Source organism: Sander vitreus, chromosome 12 (genome assembly GCF_031162955.1).
Source record: "Sander vitreus isolate 19-12246 chromosome 12, sanVit1, whole genome shotgun sequence".
Lineage (NCBI taxonomy): Eukaryota > Metazoa > Chordata > Actinopteri > Perciformes > Percidae > Sander > Sander vitreus.
Genome location: NC_135866.1, coordinates 22941476 through 22961509, shown reverse-complemented (window position 1 = coordinate 22961509; position 20034 = coordinate 22941476). Strand labels below are relative to the sequence as shown.

The window sequence follows — 20034 nt, the reverse complement described above, 5'->3', positions numbered from 1 at the left end:
CGTAAAATGAAAAACGAACAGAATTTTTTGACATTTTCAAAAAACCTCATTCACCTGCATAACCTTCATCAGCACAAAGCCTGTGTGTTTCAGATGCAGAGACAGTGATATTTGGTTTGGAGATGGAAGAGCTATATGATCACAGTCTCCTGAGTAAGAAAAAAGAGAATAGAAAATTCAGCGACAGGACACTTTTTCAGAAGTTCTGCTTATTCAAATATTCAATAAAGGACAGAAAACAATGTGAAATGCATGCATAGGATAAGAATCATCCACTGCGGCCAGAATTTATCCTGGGGCGGATGAGGATTGTAGCAGATGTCACACACACACATGTTCTGGTCATGTTCTTCCCTCTCAGATTACTGGTCAGAGGTCTTCAGAATACTTTCACAGGCACTATCCTTAAATTTGCAACCTAACGCCTACTCTGCCATCTTCGGTATAGTGCCAGCTGACCAACGGATTATCAATAAGCATAAGGACATTATAGCATTTACAACTCTACTTGCCCGCCGAAGGATATTGTTGCACTGGAAATCCCCCATACCACCCAGCACCTCCTTATGGATGAGTGACCTTATGCTCCATTTAAGTCTTGAAAAGATCAAATACACACTTAGAGGGTCAAAAGACCTCTTCTATTCTACCTGGAACCCAGTAATGTCTTTCATAAACAAACTTAAAACCCTCCCTGATAATTCATGAATCCACAAGTACTAGATCCTGAGGGGTGACGCATGATGTTGCACAGCAAGCACGGCCTCCTCATTTATTTTCAAGCTTTACTTTCAAATTAGCTGCTTCCACCCTCTTTTCTTTTTCTTTTTGTTTAATTCTTCATACCTGTTGAATGATACCTTTACCTATTAATATCATAACCTTTATCTATTTATCTACTTATTTAATCTCCTTAGATTGGGATGCACGGGATGTTGTAGGGAGGGGTGGGTGGGGGTTGTATTTGTTTATGTGTTCTGTGAAAAATCCAAAAGTATTGTCCTTCTATATAACTGTCTTTCTGTACCTTGTTCTCAATAAAAAGATAGTTGAAAAAAAAAAATCATCCACTGCCTGTACATCTTTGCTTTCGTGTGGATGGTACAGGCTCTGTATGTAGTTATGTGTACATGTGTGTTTCAGTTGGTATTAGGGACACACCTGGCAGAACAGCCTGCGCCTGGAGACCTCAGGTGTGGCGGGAGAGGGAGGGAATGCAGAGAATGGATGGAGGGGGAGAGAAACAAGGAGGTCACAAGGGTTGCTACGGGCACTAGGCCAACTGTATTCAAGTGGAAGACCATCAGAAACCCGGGCCCCCCGACGCACAAGATGAAACCACACGGAAAACAGGGAACGGCGGGCGTTGATGCCGTCCACTTGTATGTACACAGCATGCACAGATGCTACCCTGCACACACTCACACAACATCCACCAGATACAAACAAATTAGAGAAACCTCCATAGGCGAAGACAAGTGAGCAAAATGCATCCCACATGTTAACAAGCATAATAATGCTCGACAGTGAATCCCGCAGTTGCCACCAACTCCTCTCCGTTGCCTCAGCTAGTGCCTGGAGTCTTGGCAGCAGACGGCAGAGGAAAGAGAAAGAAGAGGAGCAGGTTGGGTTATGCAACTTCACATGCCAGTCAGACGTCCTGCTCTCTCCTGTCATCTGCTGCTTTAACCCTTCATTAATCCCACACAGTGCGTTTTAACCCCTCTTCATCTGCGCCTGGCGAGCGCCGCAGCATCTCTCTCCTGAAATTCCCCACAGGGGCCATCAGAACCAATTAGGCAAGATGAAAGACTAAGCTGGAGCTGGGCCGCCAGATCACACGTGGAGAAGAGAGATTATCAAGACTCAGGTGAGCAGCGAAACAAGCAAACAATCTAAATGTAATTTAAGGCTGCAAATTGTTGTGATATCATTTGCAGATTGAGAGGAGGGACAAACAATGAGAAGCTGAGCGAGCCAGGAGCTTCTTCAAGGGCTTTTCTTCTTCTTGGTTGCATTTATTTATGAGAATAAGGCAGGGAACAATAACAAGCAAAAGGTTAAGAGTGCAAAAGGGTTTATATCTGTTTTGACGATGGATAATGGTTACAGTCTTGAAAAAATATATTTATGAAAGGGAAAACCATACAAACGGAAGTGTTTTCACACTGAGAGGTGAGAAAAACCCTTCAATGTTTTATGTTCTGGGACAGCGGCACCACTGCTTACTGTGGAGGAGACATTGTATAAATACACCTGAACAGTTTTACAAGGTTGTGTTGAAGAACAATGCATGGCAGCAGCGAGACGCAGTAGTAAATATCCACAACAAGCATTTGTACTGGAAGACCTTCCCAAAGCAATAAGAAACCCCACTACTGAATAGTTAGATGAAGGGTATTGTAGTAACAAGCACTATAGGGATTACAGGCAAAGGCGAAGCAAAGACTAGGCTTACTCTGATATGTTTTAACAAGAGAAAAAAGGATAGAAAATAGCAGAGCTGGCTTGGAAGGAACAGATAGGATGTAGAAGAAACAGGGCACAGACACAGCAAGAATTTTAACATCTGTTAATTACCACACTATCCTCTAAAAGGAGAAATTCACAATTAAAATACTTTCAGATAAAATGTAATACTATTAACAAGCAATGTAAATCAGTGTTGACGGAGTGAGTTTTTGCCCCATTCTCAAAACACAACATACGTCTTTACTGCACTGCAGTCTATTGAGGCCACTACTGGTGGAGTAATTGGTATTCATGATGGGATATTATTTGTATAATACGCACGTCAGTGTAAAATGATGAGTCTACACAGAAGCCCGTACTCTGATTCCGACGGGCCCACATCCGAATCAGATGTTTACCTTTGATGTTACAGACAGCTGGATGTTTTTTTCTGTCTAGATTTGGCCACTTATCAACGCAAACAAGAAATAGACACCAGTAGAACAAACTAATAAACCCAGGAATCAAAAGGACATTGCAAACAGGCATTTATTCCCCGCAGCAGACGTTTTGACTAGTCAGAGCAGGAGAAGAACAGGTGAAACAAATACAAAATTAAATTAAGGATGGCTTTGTTTCATTGAAGTGTCCCTATAAGCCACTGCAGTGAGTCAGCATGTGCAATATCAGAACCCTGGAACAGCTGAATGGAATGCAGCTTATTAATGTTATTAGTGTCACCTGTGCTTTCCCTGATGCGACACGTCAAAATATCTGCCCTGAATAAAGGCCTTCAGACCCCCCTCGGAGTGGACACTGTCACACACAGGCATTACTACTAGCATTAATGACAGCTGCATACCATTTATGTGTTCCAATTCCAGGGCTCTCCTATTGTGCACGCTGGCTCTCTGTAATGGCACACTGACACAGTTAAATGAAATGAAGCCATTAATTGTGTAATTAGGTCCACATGTGATGTTCCTGCTATGACAATGTACACAGTGAGAAAGGTGTGTAAAACTGTAAAGTACGTTTTAGGGTGGATTTTACCCTAAAGCTGCTCTAATAAATATTTTACATGAATAATGGCTCAAATGGCCGTGTGTAATGTGAAAGGGGTCGTTTGTGGTGACAATGTGTGTGTAAGAGAGAGACAGAAAGAGAAAGACAGACAGAGTTCATGTTGTTAAGGAAGGTGTCTTGTTTTGCTGCGATTCAAAAATAATGAACACCATTTGGAACAATTTGTCTGTCCATTTAGTCTAGATCTTCCCACTACTGTGGGCAGGGGAGAAAGAAAGCACTCTGGACAGCTCCCTAGCTGTAGCTGCTCCCAGCAGAAGGATCAGCACCTTGGAGAGCACCACAGCGCTCAGTCCTGTCTCAGTCCTCAGTCCTGCTACTATAATGCATAATGTTTGGGCGGTGCGGATTAGCTCTCATAACGGGTGGGGGGTAGGGGGAATTGCATTCTTCAGGTGGCCAGAAACACGAGTTCAAATAAATGCTACTGTTGCTCCGTAACTGCTGGATGTGTAAATAACCAACCGAGGTGATAACATCAGTGTTGTGTTTAATGCTTGTTTCTACTGCTTTAAATGTGGTTTAAATGCTGATTTGTGTCATGAGCTGTGTCCCAATTATATAATGCATACTAATTATAACATAGTTTTGACTTTGTACTGCATTAACACTGAAATACTAAATTATGTATACTGAGATATTTTTTTTTTGTGTGTGCATATTCAATTTGCATGATTTTTGAGTGTGCTATTGATGGACTCTATAAATGAAATGCACAAAGGAAAAGAGGAGCTGCACACAATTGGAAAAGAAAAAACTTAATATGTCAAGACAGCTCCAGGAGTATCACAGTAAACTATAAAAACGTTGCTTTCCGTTTGTCAAGTTTAATTGGCAATACCTTTCTGTAAACTTGCATTTTTAATAACATTAGCTGGTTTTCCCTATACTACAGCATATTGTAGTACAAGTGTAGCCAACCACGTGCTGCAGGTTTTCATTCCAACCAAAGACCCACTAATTAGCATCCGTCAGGTAGAGGGGAAGAACTCATCAGCACAGTCACCTGCTGAGGAGATCTGTTGGAATGAAAGCCTGCAGACTTTTGGCTCTCTGTGGCATATGGTTGGCCACCCCTGTGACAGTACATATCACTGTATGATCAGTATGTAATGGGCTTTGTCCTAGTACTCACCCTCATTTCAAAGTCACCTTGGTTTGAAGTGGCACCCTATAAAGAGCCATGTGGACTTCACGTGTGACCAACACACACAGTATCTCCTCAGTCTGGTGGGCTAAATAGTAAAAATAAAGACCAAATTGTGCAGCATATGAAGGTGTTACAGTGCTTACCTTTGCTTCTGCAGTGGCCCTTTTCACAGAGCTGTCTTTGTGGAAAACACAGCTGCAGCTAATAAACATTAATTATAGGTACGTTTGATTGCATAATCAGTATGGTCTCTGGGCGTACTCACCTAACACTTACCTGTTGTTAATTTCATAACATGCAGCTGTGCCTTCTTTGAGCAACAGTGTAGAACTGCCATCATTACAAAATTATTTCTCACAAAGATAGAATAAAAGTTAAAAGAAGTGTTGCCAAAGTTCTACTGCAGACATGAACAAGTGTTGAATTAAGGGATGAAGTCTTTATTTTAAGGCTCAAAACACACTTTTCTGTTCTGTTGCTTGTGTTTAGCAATATGCCTGAAACTGTCATTAGTCAGTCTTATCCGCTTTGTTGAAGGCAGATTTTTCTTACACTTTATCTGACAAAAGAGCCATTGAAGATGTTGCTTTATTTCCTATGGGACAGCTTGGTCTCTCATCTTCTGCCTAACTGTCAGCCAGCAGTGTAGTCCCCATTCTCTTTATAACTGTAAAGTCTTACATTAAGAATATTTTCTTTGTCACAGCCTGTGCTGTGGCTCTGTGTTTAGTTGCTTGTCTCTTCCTTTTTTCTGTTGTGGGTGTGTCTTGGGCATGGTGGAGATCCGAGTGATTGGAGTCGGATCTCGGATCTCGGATATCGGATTAGCTGCATGCAATCTCCCATTACCTGTGGCTTGAAGACACCATCCTTCCAGAGACTCGACGCCAGATTATTGTTTAACAGTATTGGTATTGTACCTCAGGCCAAAAAACTCACTGTGTACTATTCTCCTGTTGTAGCTACTCATTGATAGTCTTCAGTCTAACTTCTAAAAAAGATCCAAAGATCGCCGCGTCTGTCTGGATCTGTTCATTCCCACCTGGATCTTCCAGTCTTAATTTGAATACCAGGAAGCCACCATCTTCGCCCTGCCTGTCACCTGCTCACCCCACACACCCAGCCTTTGCTCTGGTTGCATGCTCTTTAAATAAATCCTGTTCCTTTCTTCTCCGTCTACCATGCTCTGTTGCCGCACCTGAGTCCTCCTCTACCCCTCCGTAACAGCTTTCCTGAGAAAACCCTCTAGTCATGAAGAGAGAGCTTTAACGTTATAACAAGATACTTTGATGATGATTACATTTTTCTCACATTGTTGTATCCTTGATATTAAGCTGTGCAAAAAATCTCTTTGGAGTCTAGAGGAAAGGAAATGCAGTGGCGTCCCTTCTAATCAATGCTCACTGCTTTTTACAGTACATTCTGGGACTTTACTCAGTTGGACATCAAGTGCAGTGGAGTGAATTTGGCTTTGGAAATAAGCTGACTCTCTGGGCAGTTCACTTACTACTCAGTTGAACAAGGGACCACTTTTCTTCCTGTATTGTACTTTCACTTGGACTGTTTCTTTGTTCCAATAGAAACTATTCACAGTGAGGTCTGCAGATAATTCAATGTAACTAAGATAGACTATTCTTTCTTGCTTTTAGTTGAACAACCAACAACATCAGCAGAGTTGACTTTTTTTGTGATTTGGATGAAATCTCAAACTACCAACATCTATGCCGCTGTGCAGCCAACCATTGTTCAAACCCACACAACTTTACAGTGAAATGTAAAATGATGCACAAGACATTGTGAATATTTCCATTTGATGGAATAGTCATAACGACATGGAGTCTTGGGGTTTTAATATTTCACTATTTAAATATGAATGAGTGAAGAGTTGGAACAAGCCAATACAGAATATACAGTATATGATACTGTCAGACAGTGTGGAATAAAATTATTTCCCCAAGCTTAAAGGGAATATCCATCGAGTTTACAAATCAAGGGCTGTTTACTTGGGGAGTAGTGCTACCCATGTGAAAGAAAGTTGTGTAAAGCCTTTTGTGGCTCCAGAGGGAGATGCGGGAAATCTGATCTGAAGCTCTAGTGTGTAGTTTCTGTCGCCCCCATGAGGAATTTTAAGTAAAACCGTCTGCGCGCCGTCCCCACTCCTCCTCCACGCATTTGCTACGTAGCCAAGGAGGACAGAGAGCATTAAAAACATGATGGATGACTCTTCAGAAGAGGTAATTATCTTCACACGAGTTTCTGCGTGAAAAAGTCGCCAGACGACACTAGCCATACTGAGAAATGCAGAGAGAGTTGTGTGGAGCTGATAGTCTTAATTAGCTTTGTAGCAACTCATTTGGCAATGGCTTGAATGTAACAGACGTTCATTAATATCAAAAAGTTATGCACTAAAGCTTTGAGTGATGTCACATGAGTCAGACTACTGCAAGTTTGGAAATGAAAATAAAAAAATCTGGGGGTTTGGAGTTAAAGAAGTGATGCCCTGATATCTGCTTGGGTGTAGCACCTCGAGGCTACATTGGCTTCTACTAGCATAACACACATGAATCTCCAGTTCCAAACTGTCTGCAAACTAGTTGCATTGTGGGTAATGTAGGCACAAGGTTTTTACAAGGAAAAATAATGCAGTACGTAAAAATTGACAATAACTCTGGTTCTGCTGAATCAATTTTGATCCTTTTAACTGTTCATTGTGAGTTCGATGAGGTTATTTGAGTGCAAAGTTAGATCAGTGGAGTACACTTTTAAAGTAACTTAAGGAGAGCTAAAAGGGGGAAAGTGGATTTTAAGGGGGGAAACTATGCAGTGTGCAAGTTCTGTTTTAAAGGAGAGGTCAGGTAAACAGTCACACCACAACATTAAGTTCTGTATTGGAATTGCGTCACATTTCACTTGTGTGTACATACAGATGGGGAAGCATCGAGAGTGAGGGTGGATGAAATTGAACACAGCATTAGATTGAGCTTGCACCATTTGCATTCCAGCAAGATATGCAGTGGTAGTAGTGAGTAACTTGGAGTGGAGGCAAACCAGAGTCAGCTGCAGTGCAGGTGATTCTGAATGTGTGAAACATGAATAATAGAAGGTGGTTGTGGTTCAGGTAGCGTGCAGTGCTGGCACTCACTGGCTAGAGCCAAAATCAAAGGGGAATTCTTATACCTTAGACCTGAAATTGATATACCAATGAATTGGGTCAGTGTGAGACACCAGTTAAACAAAAATGTACATCATCCTTATTAAACACTCCCACACAGCTACCCACACATGCCTACCTGCACACATATACTTTCCCACAACAAGTGCCTGACTATTCCTCACTGCATATCAGTGTTTCATCTATCTTCTTATCTCTACAACTCAACATTTACACCTGGAGAATCCTATTTAAATAAAGCATGTGTCTCCTCATGGTCACAGGGCTGAGTAGCAGGTGCCACGCTATCATTGTGCCCACAGAGAAAGAGGCTGCTCTGCTGTCAATGTTGAGTGCTGCTGCATGAGCTGGCTGCAAAGAAAGGCCTTGGAGAGGCACTGGGGAGAGAGTGCACCATTCAACTGAATCATCAAGGCTATCAATGTAATGAGAGCAGATCAGTCCTGAGCAAAGATAGGCAAGGAGGGGGAAGAGGCAGTGGGTGAGATGGAGGAATGGGGGGGTAATGGGGAAATTAGAGAGAGGAGGAGAGGGTGGATGGTGGAAAGTGGTGGGGCAGAAAGAAAGAGAAAATGGGATATAGATACAGACTATAGAATGGGAGGATACGGAAAAGTTGCCGGATGGTAGGGATAGATGGTAAACGGACTAAGAGCTATAGGTAAAAATGGGGAATGGTGGCAAATGCTTGAGGAGACTCGGCGAATAAACATTTATTTTTCCACTACAGTGCTTGTATGGTACATCAGAGGCTGAAAAACTCAAAAGAGGCCAACTGCTGAGCAATCGAGACTTTGGCACTCAACACGAGAAAAACCATAACATAAGGTAGAAGAAAGGATGACAAGATAGTAGGGCATACCAAAAGAGAGGCAGTAAATAAAAGAAAGAACAATTTACCTTAATCTTCTTTGTACCGCAACTAGGAACAATATCAACCAGTAAGAACAACTCACATTTTTTTAAATGTTGTTCATAGCAAGGTCCTGATATTTAATTAATATGCCATTTCCATGATTTTGTCCATTACTTCTCATTCTCATAACACCCTCGACTCTGTCATTTCCACAGCAGTGACAACCTGGGCTATTGTTTGCGATCAGAGAAGCTGAACTTCAAAGAGGTCATTACTCATTTCTGGCATTCGTCTCGGCTCCGGAAGAGAAAGTCATAAATTATTTCTCTCACACATAATCCCAGTGCCAAAGCTGTGTGTCAATCACTTCGGAGTTACTCCCGGCCCCCTCACGTCAGTTCCGTCATGTCCGGCCCAGCGGATCATCTATCAGTGGGTGATCGTCCGTTTGGACGGGCACCCTCTGTTATTAGCCTCGCGTCTTGGGCCCCCAGCTGAATTACAATTGCAGAGTCAGTGAAGAGCCAGGAAGCTGAAAGGGCTGAGTCTGGGTAACGAGCTCTGGGCTCTGTAATTAATGCCTCCATTTCCCCGTTAGTATTGTCCGGGGGGATGTGGCATTGATCAAAGCCAGGCAGAGTTGTTTCTCTTGAGATGAGTCTTCCGCTGGGGCTGGCAACTCTGTCAAAAAGCCTGCAGCTCTGAGCGACACTTCAAACCAATAAAAAGCACACTGTACTCCTCTTTTGGAATTGTACAGCAGAGACATCCAGAGGGAAAATAGTGTGGAATCGAAAGCTGCATTTCATAGTGTAGATGTACTTCATACCTCAATGATTCATGAAAATGACAACCGCCACGTACTGCCCACAATTTAAAATGTCAACAAATACGACTAAAAAGGGTTATGGAAGCAAAGTATAGCATATCAGCCACTGTGCAAGGTCAGGCAAAAGAAAAACAACAGCCCGTAGGTACGTCACCTAAACAAATGTAAGCGCTCACATAACCAGAACTGAACTGCCACTAAAATAGCAAGAAGTCGGGGGAAAAGCCAATTGATAGCGTGAAACAACAAAATCCCCAATTCACTTTTTTTCATCCCGAGGGGCTTAGTCACCATATATTAAAGTGCACGCAGTGCAAATAAAAAGCCAGGAGCCACATGGGAGTAAGTGGAGTGACCGTGGCAGCCACCATCGCTCTTACTGCCACGTCTTTAGCTGTAGTCTCCCTGACCCTGTCTGTGTTTGCCTGGGAGGCAAGGCCTGGCACTGTTGACGATAAAACAAACCGACAGGCCCCATTTATACAGTCAGGTGTCATGACAAGGGATAAACAGACGACCGCTTCGGGCCTCTTGAGGCAGTCTGCACAAATGGTAGGGGCTATCATCATCCTCATCCTCACCATCACCCTCATGATCATCATCATCAAGAGCAGCAATAGTGGTGTTGGCAGAAGCTCCTAGGTGCCTGCTGGGAAGCGGACGAACGAGCACTGACTCAGATTGGACAAAACTCAAGGGCTGCACTGTTTACTGCCGGGATGTACTCATTCGTGTCACTGAATTAATCGAGTAAAAAAAAACAAAGCAATTGCCAAAAACATTGCTGGGGAAGAGGGGGGTGTGCAGGAAAAAGAAAAAAGAACAGTCTCGACTAGAGCGAGGCGGCAGTGGCAAGCACGCTGCGGGAATGACAAGAGTGTGGCTGTCATCGCGAGGGATGAAAAACAGCACCTCTTAGACGAGGCGAGGCAGCGGCTGCCTCTTGCGCCAGCGATGAAGGGGATGCGCAGGGACCACAAACGCAATTATCTTCACGCCAGCTTTGTTGTTTGTCAGAACTGCCACGCATTTGAGGACTTGGGTGTACTGATTATATGACACCCGGATAGCCTTTGGGGTGGACAAGAGGCAGCCAGCCGGGAGTCATTACCCAAACCAAATAGACTTCTCATTTGTTTTTCCGTCGGGGTAAAGCATCAACAGGAATAAACAATGGCTGATACTCAATCACCAAAGGCGTGCACCCTTGCAGTGGGTGTTTTTCCTTGTGAAGATCCAATTATAAAGTCTGAGCGTCAAATCATGAGAAATAACGGCTCATATGCGAGGGTGTGTGTGCGAATCCCTAAAAGGTTGTCCGGGCACCAATAGGACTGTGTTCAGATAGGATCTGGTGTCTGGGACTGAAAACACATATGACCACCTGACAGATGGCATAATGTGGGCACAGGGGTTATTTTCTCACAGTGTGAAAATCATCATGCTGGCACCTTTCAATATCGCCAGCTGGTCTTTTTCATAGTTATCTGTCTAATTTAGGCAAAAAAGAAAGAAAGCTATTTTCTTCATTTTGTCATGCCGCCCCAGATTGTCACCATCTTTCCCCGAATGTAAACCTTTGTGAAAATATTCTGAAAGCTGAAACTTACTAGCAGCTACACCTGTTGACAACCTGCAATCTCCATACCAGACATAGACGATCGGCGCCACTGGCAGCACACTGCCTACTGTCTGCTGGTCCAATGCCAAGGTCACACTCACCGACAGGATGGGTGAGTCCAAACATGGCGAAAACGTGAGAAGTGTACATGACTAGATGGGCCAAAAGAGGCAGACTGGAACATCCACGCCAGTAACTACGGGTTTAAAAATCTAAATCCACAAATCAAAATCATATCACCAAAATAAGAGCTAGGCTACTTAATAGTTCAGTATACTTCAAACGACCAAGCTCGTAGCTACCAAGTGTCTTCTGAGCACGTCTAAAGGCAAGAGTGTTTATAGATAAGTTCCACTAGATGAAAAAGGTCAATAAAGTCTGTACGATATATCTTATTCTTGGGACCCTGCTCGTCTGTACAAAATTACATAGCAATCCATCTAATAGCCGTTGACTCAGTCTGGAGCAAAGTGGTGAACTGGTAGACCAAAACGACTGACTACACACTGCCATACATGGGCAGCTAGCATGGCTAAAAAGTGACTGCAGAAGTTAGAAATGAAAAAAATAAACACGAAGAGAAAAGTTTTCTCAATTTGCACACCTAGACATGTTTCAAAAATTGTTGATTTGAATTCAAACTCAGATAAGTGTATTTGAAGGGGGTTTCTGAGGCTGTTTGGCAACCCAAAGCATACTGATGCCTTTAATCTAAAAGCTTTTAACTCGGTGAACAAAAATAAGAAATGAGCGCCATATCCTCCGATGCTTCTCCTCTGGTTGTTCCAAGCCCTAGAACGCAAACGTGACAGAGCCTCTGCCATAAGAGCTCGTAGATTTTGGATCAACTTGCCTGAAGAGAGATTAGGGCAGAAAAACGTATTTCTTTCAAAGTGATCACTTCCATCCATCTTATACAGTTGGGATACTGTTTAGGAGTAATATGGTGGTTGCTTGTTTAATGTGGTGCAGATAGTACACTGGAATAAAAATAGGATTTTAAGTTTGTATGGACTAAAATTACAGCCTCTAAAAACTCTTCTATATCAAGGCAAGGCTTCCTACACTATATGACAATGCAATATTTGGATACTTGATGGTGCTTAGGGACCTAGTCTTTATTCACTATATTGATTACTTAATTTAGAGGCATGTTCAGTCCGTTAGTGAAAAGTCACTCCTTTAACCCCTTAACCCAGGTGGATGGTTAAATATTCTACAAACTGTTAATGCTTTTATCTACATTTGCTCCATTTTAGCACTCCATGGGCACATACATAGTCACTATGTGTGAGTTTCTGACTCTATTGATGGTGCTACTCCCATCACTTCATTTACCAAGAGCAGCATCACAGACGAGGCCCGCTCATTTCTATTTATTGAAATCCCATTTCTATTCCATCTGCTAACTACTCCCCTGTGAAACTAGTTTTTAACCACTGCCAATTGCACTGGCTTCAGATGCCTACCCCATCCCTTTTATTAGTGTTTATTCCCCAACCATAAAAACCGCTGGAGGGGCACACACTGCCAGCGTAGGTCGTTACATTGTAAAACACCATGGCAGGGTGGCACACAACATTGCACATTGAGAAGCTGAGTGTGTCGGGGAGGAATTAAAGAATACATTTCCCCTTCCAATTAAAAGACGTATTTGTGCAACGCGAGCGGAAGAAGGGAACATTATCAATGAGGGGAAGAAAACACACTGTTACAACTCAGGAGGCACAATTACTGAGGATGGTGGTATGCAATTAAATAGTGCTATTTAGACAGTGCTACTACCCGCTAATAAACGCAGAACATATAGGAGACAAAGCAGGCTTTGGATGTACCTCCCAATCCCGACAGCTGGAGGAACAGATGACTGAAATGTAAACACACAGTGGTAAAATGACTACATCAAAGGGAGATGAGGCTACAAGACTACTATTTACATAAAGAGTAAATTCTGAGTACTACAACCTAAAAAGAAAAGAAGAAAAAAAGAAAAAGTAAAATAACAAAAACAAGGCTCTTCAAAAAAAGAACATCACAGGTTTTATTGAGAGATGTAGATTTCCAGGGTAGGATCCAAATTAAATGTATGTAGGGCAAGCACCACACTACTCCCACACTGAATTAAAGCATGTTTGAGTCATCGGCCCCTTCTCTGCAGCCCCTCAAAACATACTCTGTGCGGGGTAAGTGGAGCTCACTGGCATTGTTAAAATGTACAATATAAAGCTTTAAGCTAGCAACAAGTCAAATGGGTCACAGAAGTAATGTGAGTGAAAATCAATCGGCAGATCAGTCCTTTTGATTCCTGTGTCAACCCTACTGACATTTCAGAACATCTTAAACATTAGATAGCAGAATAAACTCCTAAACATCCCTATTCTCTCCCCACTTCCTGGCCCCCTCTGTGCTCTTGGCTTTCATGACTATGCCTGATCCTTGTACTGCTGGTGCAGCATGAGCACATCCTCCTGGGAGACCCTGGTCCAGCCCTCGCTGTGGACGTGGTACAGGTTGACCTGCCCTCCGCTGTAGGCGTCACGGTATGTGGCCTGGTAGATGGCGCGGCGGCCCAGCTCGCAGGCCTCCTCCACGCTCAGGTCCTGCCGCAGGCCACTGTCCATCACACCGTAGGCGTACATGGAGCCTGAGCCCACGGCAAACAGGTCGCCACACACCCGGTTCCCCTCGGAGTCAACATAGTACAGCCCTGAGGACGAAGGACAAAAGGCAGGTCAAGAGGGTGGAAAGGCAAAAGGGAGGTCAAAAGAAACCACCGTGTAAAGGGAGTTATGTGTTCGATGCAAAAGCATCCTCCATTCTCCTGACTCAGGTGTTGAGCTTTGTCAGGAAAACTGAGATGGTGTACATGTAATACCGCCGCTCTCACACTAACAATACGCACACACACACACCATGTCCTCAAGACAGAATATGAACAGCTGCAACCTCTCCAAGTGAAGTAAGGCTGGCAGATATTAACAGCTGCATCCTCTTCAAGTATAACGAAGTCGGCCGCGGAACCTGCTGACGAGGCACGGGCCACTTCGCTGTCTGCCCAGGGGCCCTGATCCAGGCCTTATTGATCCCTGCAAACACGCCAAAAATTAACTATCGACTCCCAACCCGAACTGCACCTCAAGAGCGAGGACAAAAAATGGCGTGGTCACATGCTGTGGACATGAGACGAGTACAGCACGTTCATATCCTTCCACACATACGCGCTCACCCCACACCTATCCTGACAAACGTGATTCAACGTGCCCTGCAGACCCACAATGCTCTGACAGATCTGTGAGGGACAGTTTGCGCCACACCACGCTTCGTGGACACATGCAAGACATTTTGTTCCGTGCCATGACACACTCGCTAGGCCTGAACCCAGAGTGACGTGGAACGGGTGACTAGCACCAGCCTGTGAGCTCGCCCACAGCCAGCCCGCAGATGGTAAAAAGACAGCCTGCGAAGAGGCATGTTTTGCATAGCGCTTCACAAAGCGAAACCTGTGAAAAATATACTTGCACAGGAAAAAACACAGGGACACATGCATATAAAATTGCCTAATATATCCAGCACTATCGCTCATCTCCCACATTAAAAAGCACTTCAAAATGCCCTCAGATTGCACATCCCCGCTTGCAGAGTTCCTCAGCTAAACTAGTGACAGTCTATTATGGATAGAGAGCCACTTGGTTTCCTGAAAAAAGAAGCTTACCATTGCTTTCAACTGGCAAATTGCAGCTTCCTCAGCCTGTCGTTAACTTGCCATGATAATCATCCTGTGCCTGTCTATGCATGGGGGCAATTTGCCATTCTGAGACCTGTCTGTTCCTCTTGAAAACTGTGAGGGACTCGTTAAAAACATAATAGGCAGGGAGATAGAGTTGTAAAGGCGGCCTCTTATGTTGAATAGCACAGTTGACAGAGGTGGTTGAGGACTCTTTTAGGAGGTCCCAGTATAGAAGCACAGCAGCACAAAAAGACACTTCCCACATCCATTCCTTTCCAAACACACCTGGGTCTTTGTACAGCCAAATCATGCCATATTGCTCAATGGTCTCAAACACTGACACATGAAGGCAGCGATGAGTGCTAAGAAAAGAAAAATTCACAAGTCCCACTTAAAGCGGAAGCAGGGGGGGCACGTTGCCTGGATGGTGGAGCATTGTAGCAGTGGCAACCAAGAGAAACTCCTTCCACTCCGTCAATCCACTGAAGGGTGCTTAAGAAGTCGGTGCACCTGGCTGGACTGACCGTTTTTAGAGGTAGGAGAGGAGCACAGTGCGGTGAACGGGTGGCAAGCATCAAATGGGTCATTGTCTGCCCGTCACCTGTCCTTTCCACTACAATTCACCACTGGATCAGGAGGAAGAAGAGCAGCAGTTGAACAGAGGTGGAAAAAAATCATTACATCACTCTCTTGAGAGTGGTTGTAAAACTGACTGCCACATGGGTCTCCTTATGCAAACCCTTCATGTCCTTGTAGAGAGTAGTCAACTATAGTCCCTTTTCTCTGTCAAAAGCAAAATCTCTAAGTTATCAAGAATTAACTATACTGATTACAACTGTCATAACATTTGATGTTCTTATATAGAGTTGTATTTGACAAGTTCCTCAACATAGCGATTTATTTTGCTTGCGGCTTAAGAACCGCCAACAGGGGAATAAGTGCTCTTGACATGATTGTAGCCAGCTAATGAGCTTCTCTCCTAATCACGATTGATTTAATTTACATGAAATTTACCTCTCCATTCAATCATTGGCATTGTGGGGGCCATGGCAACGCTCCCACACCTATTGAACTTATACAGGGATCATTATTTCCCCAATTGATTGCCCAGGGTGTAACATGTGTCATGTACGTTTGTTGGCATACGGGCGGGCCGTCATTGTTCACACAGCCCTCTCTGCTTTCCAGACAAAGCCGCCATCGATCGCAGCGGGTGTACGGGCATTATGCACGCGACCCAACTGTCCGAGGCTGGGACCCAACGTCCATCATCCCGCCGCGCTCTCGCTGGCCCGCAGTCCCAGCCTCATCGATTTCCCATTACGGTGTCACTGTGGCGGCCTCCTTAAGCACACCTTCTGTGATGTACGGCTTCACACTGCGTGGCACCCAAAAGCCACAGTGTAAGGTACAAAGAGGGGCAGCGCATGAGAGAAGCTGCAGTGCCATCTAGTGGATAACTCTGGGAACTACAGCTGTGTTTGCACTTCATTGAAAGAGCACATGTAACTGGAAAAGCATAGGAATTGACAGTTCTGTACACAAAGGATAATTTCATAGCTTTAAAGAAAAATGGATAATCTCCTTTAAATTATCTAATTTAGCTTTTTTTTCTGATGTTTACAAACCAATCGATTGACCGAGAAAAGAATCTTCAGATTAATCAATATTGAAAATAATCGTTAGTGGCAACAACAAAAAAAAAGTATTTTATTCTAGAACACAAAAACTATATTTAGTTTTATGTGTAGTTTTAAATCTGATTTCACATTGCAAACCCAACCTGTCGCCCCAGTACAACAACTTTTAAAATTGATCAGACTAAATCATATTCTAAAGAAAGGTTTATAAGTGAATTATTGAAATGGCTCCTTACCTCAATACTAAACCTTAACGATCAACTTTGTTGGCAGCTATAGTTTTTTTTTTTTCTCTACAAATAGAAATCTAAATTTTGGATCATAACCTGACACAGACCATATGTAAGTATACCCCTGTTGTATTTACCTGGGCCTCTCTTGTCCCAGCCACACACCATGGTTCCCATGCTGAGTCCCATGCCCTTGTACTGGTACACCATGTTAGCAAGCAGCTTGGAGGCTGCTGCCACAGAGATGCGCTCCTTGTTGCGAAGCTCGTAGATGCGGCACTGGCGGGCCAGCAGGCGCTCCCAAAAGCTACAGTCTGCAGCTCCTCCAGCCATGGTACCCAGCAGGTAGGGGTTGATCTCAATCACCTTCTTCACTGTCTGCGAGGCAATGTAGGAGCCCGCTGTGGCCCGAGAGTCCACCGCTACAATAACACCATGCTGGAACTGAGAGGGGAAACAGCAGGGGGAAGGGGTGGGGGGGGCACATTAATGACACACATTACAGCAGGAGGGGAACCCACACAGAGCAGTCACTGATGGATCAGTGATCAGTATGTACAGTTTAATTACCTATAAGCTACCTCGTATTCCTGTCTAGACAAAGCAGAAATGTGCTGCTGCTCTACAACCGTCAGAGAGATACAATATATGGTTCCGCTCTGCCTCTGCCAGAAAGCTGCTGGATAAGAGAGAAGACCTTTGCTCCTCTCTCCAAAATCCTCTATCACTGAAGTGACAGTCAACACAGATGTGTAGTACTAAAGTTAAGACAAGAGATTTGGCCAGTCAGAGGAAGATGTCTGCTGGGGGGAGGTTTTCATCAACCACCCCCCACCCCCCTCCACTCAGGGATTAAGGGATACAGTTGGCATTATTCTCTCTTTTCTTTTTATCAACAAATCCCCTGAAGAGACCAATACTAACTGCAGGGATGTGGTTCTGCGTTTACAGAGCTCAAGGGGAGCGAGGGGGAAGACATGCAGGAAATCGTCACAGGTCGAATTTGAACCCCGGACCACTGCGTCGAGGCAAATACCTCTATGTTCAGGTGCGCCTGCTCTACCCACTGAACCAACCCGGGCCACAAAGCTGGCTGTTTTCATTGTGATGAAAGCACACGCCACACAAATGCAACAGTATGGCTCTTTTATGTGTTTTTAATAGTTTTTGGACAACAATGGTGTTGGGTGTTCAAGGTTCCCCCAGTGTTTTTAATGTATTTTTAACTACAGTTACAGTGGGGCGGCTCGGTTGGAAACTTAAGATGTAGTCATATTTTCAAATCTCCAGTTAGCTTTTAGCACTGACTTAATGTAAGGTTATGTAAACACACATGGACTCACTTTAATCATCTTGTAAGCCTTGCTTAAATCTTCCCAGTACAAATAAGAAGTGTGCCTTGAACTTTTTAGAAACCCTATTTCCTCTTTTGTTGATATTAAATTTCGCTTTAGGAGACCCCTACTTTGTTCTTTATGCTCTCCTACTACATCCAATGAGATTTCCCACAATAGTGTGTTTATTTGTGAGAAAGTGTGGGTTTTTTTACTGTTATTAGTTTTTTTAATAATGATACCAACATGTTGTATACATGCATCTTCAAGTTTAACCATTTCTATTGATTTTAAGGTTGTCTTAATGACTTACAAGACATTAAATGGTATGACTCCGCAATATATTTCAGCTCTTTTATCCCCATACGACACTGCTCATACTCACTGAGATCCTCGGGCAGGGGCCTTCTATCTATCACATTCATTCTCTCGAAAGAGCTTTTTTAAAATAAGAGGCTCCCCAAGGAAATAAGGCAGTCTGCGTCAGTGGCTTCTTTCAAATCTAAGCTCAAAACATACCTTTAATCGCACTGCCTTCCCTGATTTCACCTGATTCTAGTTATTTTGTTTGTTTTTTTACTGGGTTTTACTATTTTAATTTGTATGTTGCTCTTTTAGTACTTTTATTTTGTTATTGATGCGTTTTGCATTTTTGTGAAGCACTTTGTTTTGATAAGTGCTTTATAAATAGAAACAGAATTATCATTTCTAAGGAAACCAAACATTTCACATTTCTCCATCAGAATGTTATGTCTGGTTCTGATATTTAGATAATCTGGTATGGAAACCTCTGCCTTAATTAACATTACAGAAAGTATGACAGTAAAATTAAATGAACAAATAATGGATGTGAAAAAAGAAATTGTAAAGTTGTAAAGTTGTACATGCTCCTCCTTTATACCATAGATGTTACAAAAACCTGCCAGGACATATCATCACTGAAAACATTAACTTACATTTTTACAAGATTTTGGCCCATTAGCTAGATCATTTGGTGTACAGTTAAATGGCCTTATAAAAAAGGACAAAGTTTATTTGGGTTAAAAGAAAATTGTCCCAAATGTCAAACTGATGAGCAAATTGGGTAATGCTGTACAATAGCTTACATCTAACCAATTGTGATTTAAAGCTCCAGTTCTCTTCGGACGTGATATGATAAACTTGACTTGAAGACAACTTATTATATGTAACGTTAACTGTTACAATACAAAAAGAACCAGACAAAAGCCATGTGTGGATAACGTTACTCTGCACAAAAGCTGTTTACAGAACTGATATCTTATTTCCCATTCAAATAAAGCGAATAGCTGTAGGTCACTTATGACACCTGCACTTCAACGTCGTCACTTTAGTAACGTTACTGTCACGGCCACAAATTGCGATGACCTGCTTACGTTTACCTTATTGTTTTCGAAGCCAGAAACGTCTAATCGTTAACGTTATGTGAACATGATCTGCAATGAGAAAGCGGTTTGTAGCCATGCTAACATGCTAACGTTCGAGATGTAGCTTGCATTATGTAGCTAAACCCTCAAGCATGATGTAGCAATAGCCTGACTGATTTATCAAACGCCTATTTTGACAACTAAACAATTCGCCAGAGTTGTATAATACCAGCTAGCTACAATAAGCAACTAATTAACTTACTTTAAATGCTAAGGTGGTGGTTCCATGCAGGAACTCTATTTTCCTTTCGACGCCATCCTCGTCTCCGGCACACAGCGGGTTTTTAACGGAAAAACTGAGACCGTCTCCCAGACCGTCACCCAAAGCGTCAAATCCCAGACCACTCTGTCCGGGTCCACAACCAAAACCAAAAGGTTGACTAGTTTCAAATGAAAAATTCGCACAATCACTGTTCAACACACTAGCAAGAGCCATCTTTGAAATTGTCTGATGAGCAAGGAACTTCCGCCGGGTAAGGGTGCGAAAGTTTAT

The 20034-nt window shown here is 43.1% G+C and overlaps 1 protein-coding gene across 1 annotated transcript; it reads right to left on the bottom strand.

Annotated features, from left to right (window-relative positions):
* Positions 1 to 13182: 13182 nt before the first annotated feature.
* psmb5 (proteasome 20S subunit beta 5) lies at positions 13183 to 20014 on the bottom strand. The gene is made up of 3 exons (XM_078264720.1): positions 19744 to 20014; positions 16900 to 17206; positions 13183 to 13872 (listed from the first exon to the last, which is right to left on the bottom strand). The coding sequence occupies exons 1-3, from the start codon at positions 19975 to 19977 to the stop codon at positions 13589 to 13591; spliced, it is 825 nt and encodes a 274-aa protein (XP_078120846.1). The 5' UTR covers positions 19978 to 20014; the 3' UTR covers positions 13183 to 13588.
* Positions 20015 to 20034: the final 20 nt, after the last annotated feature.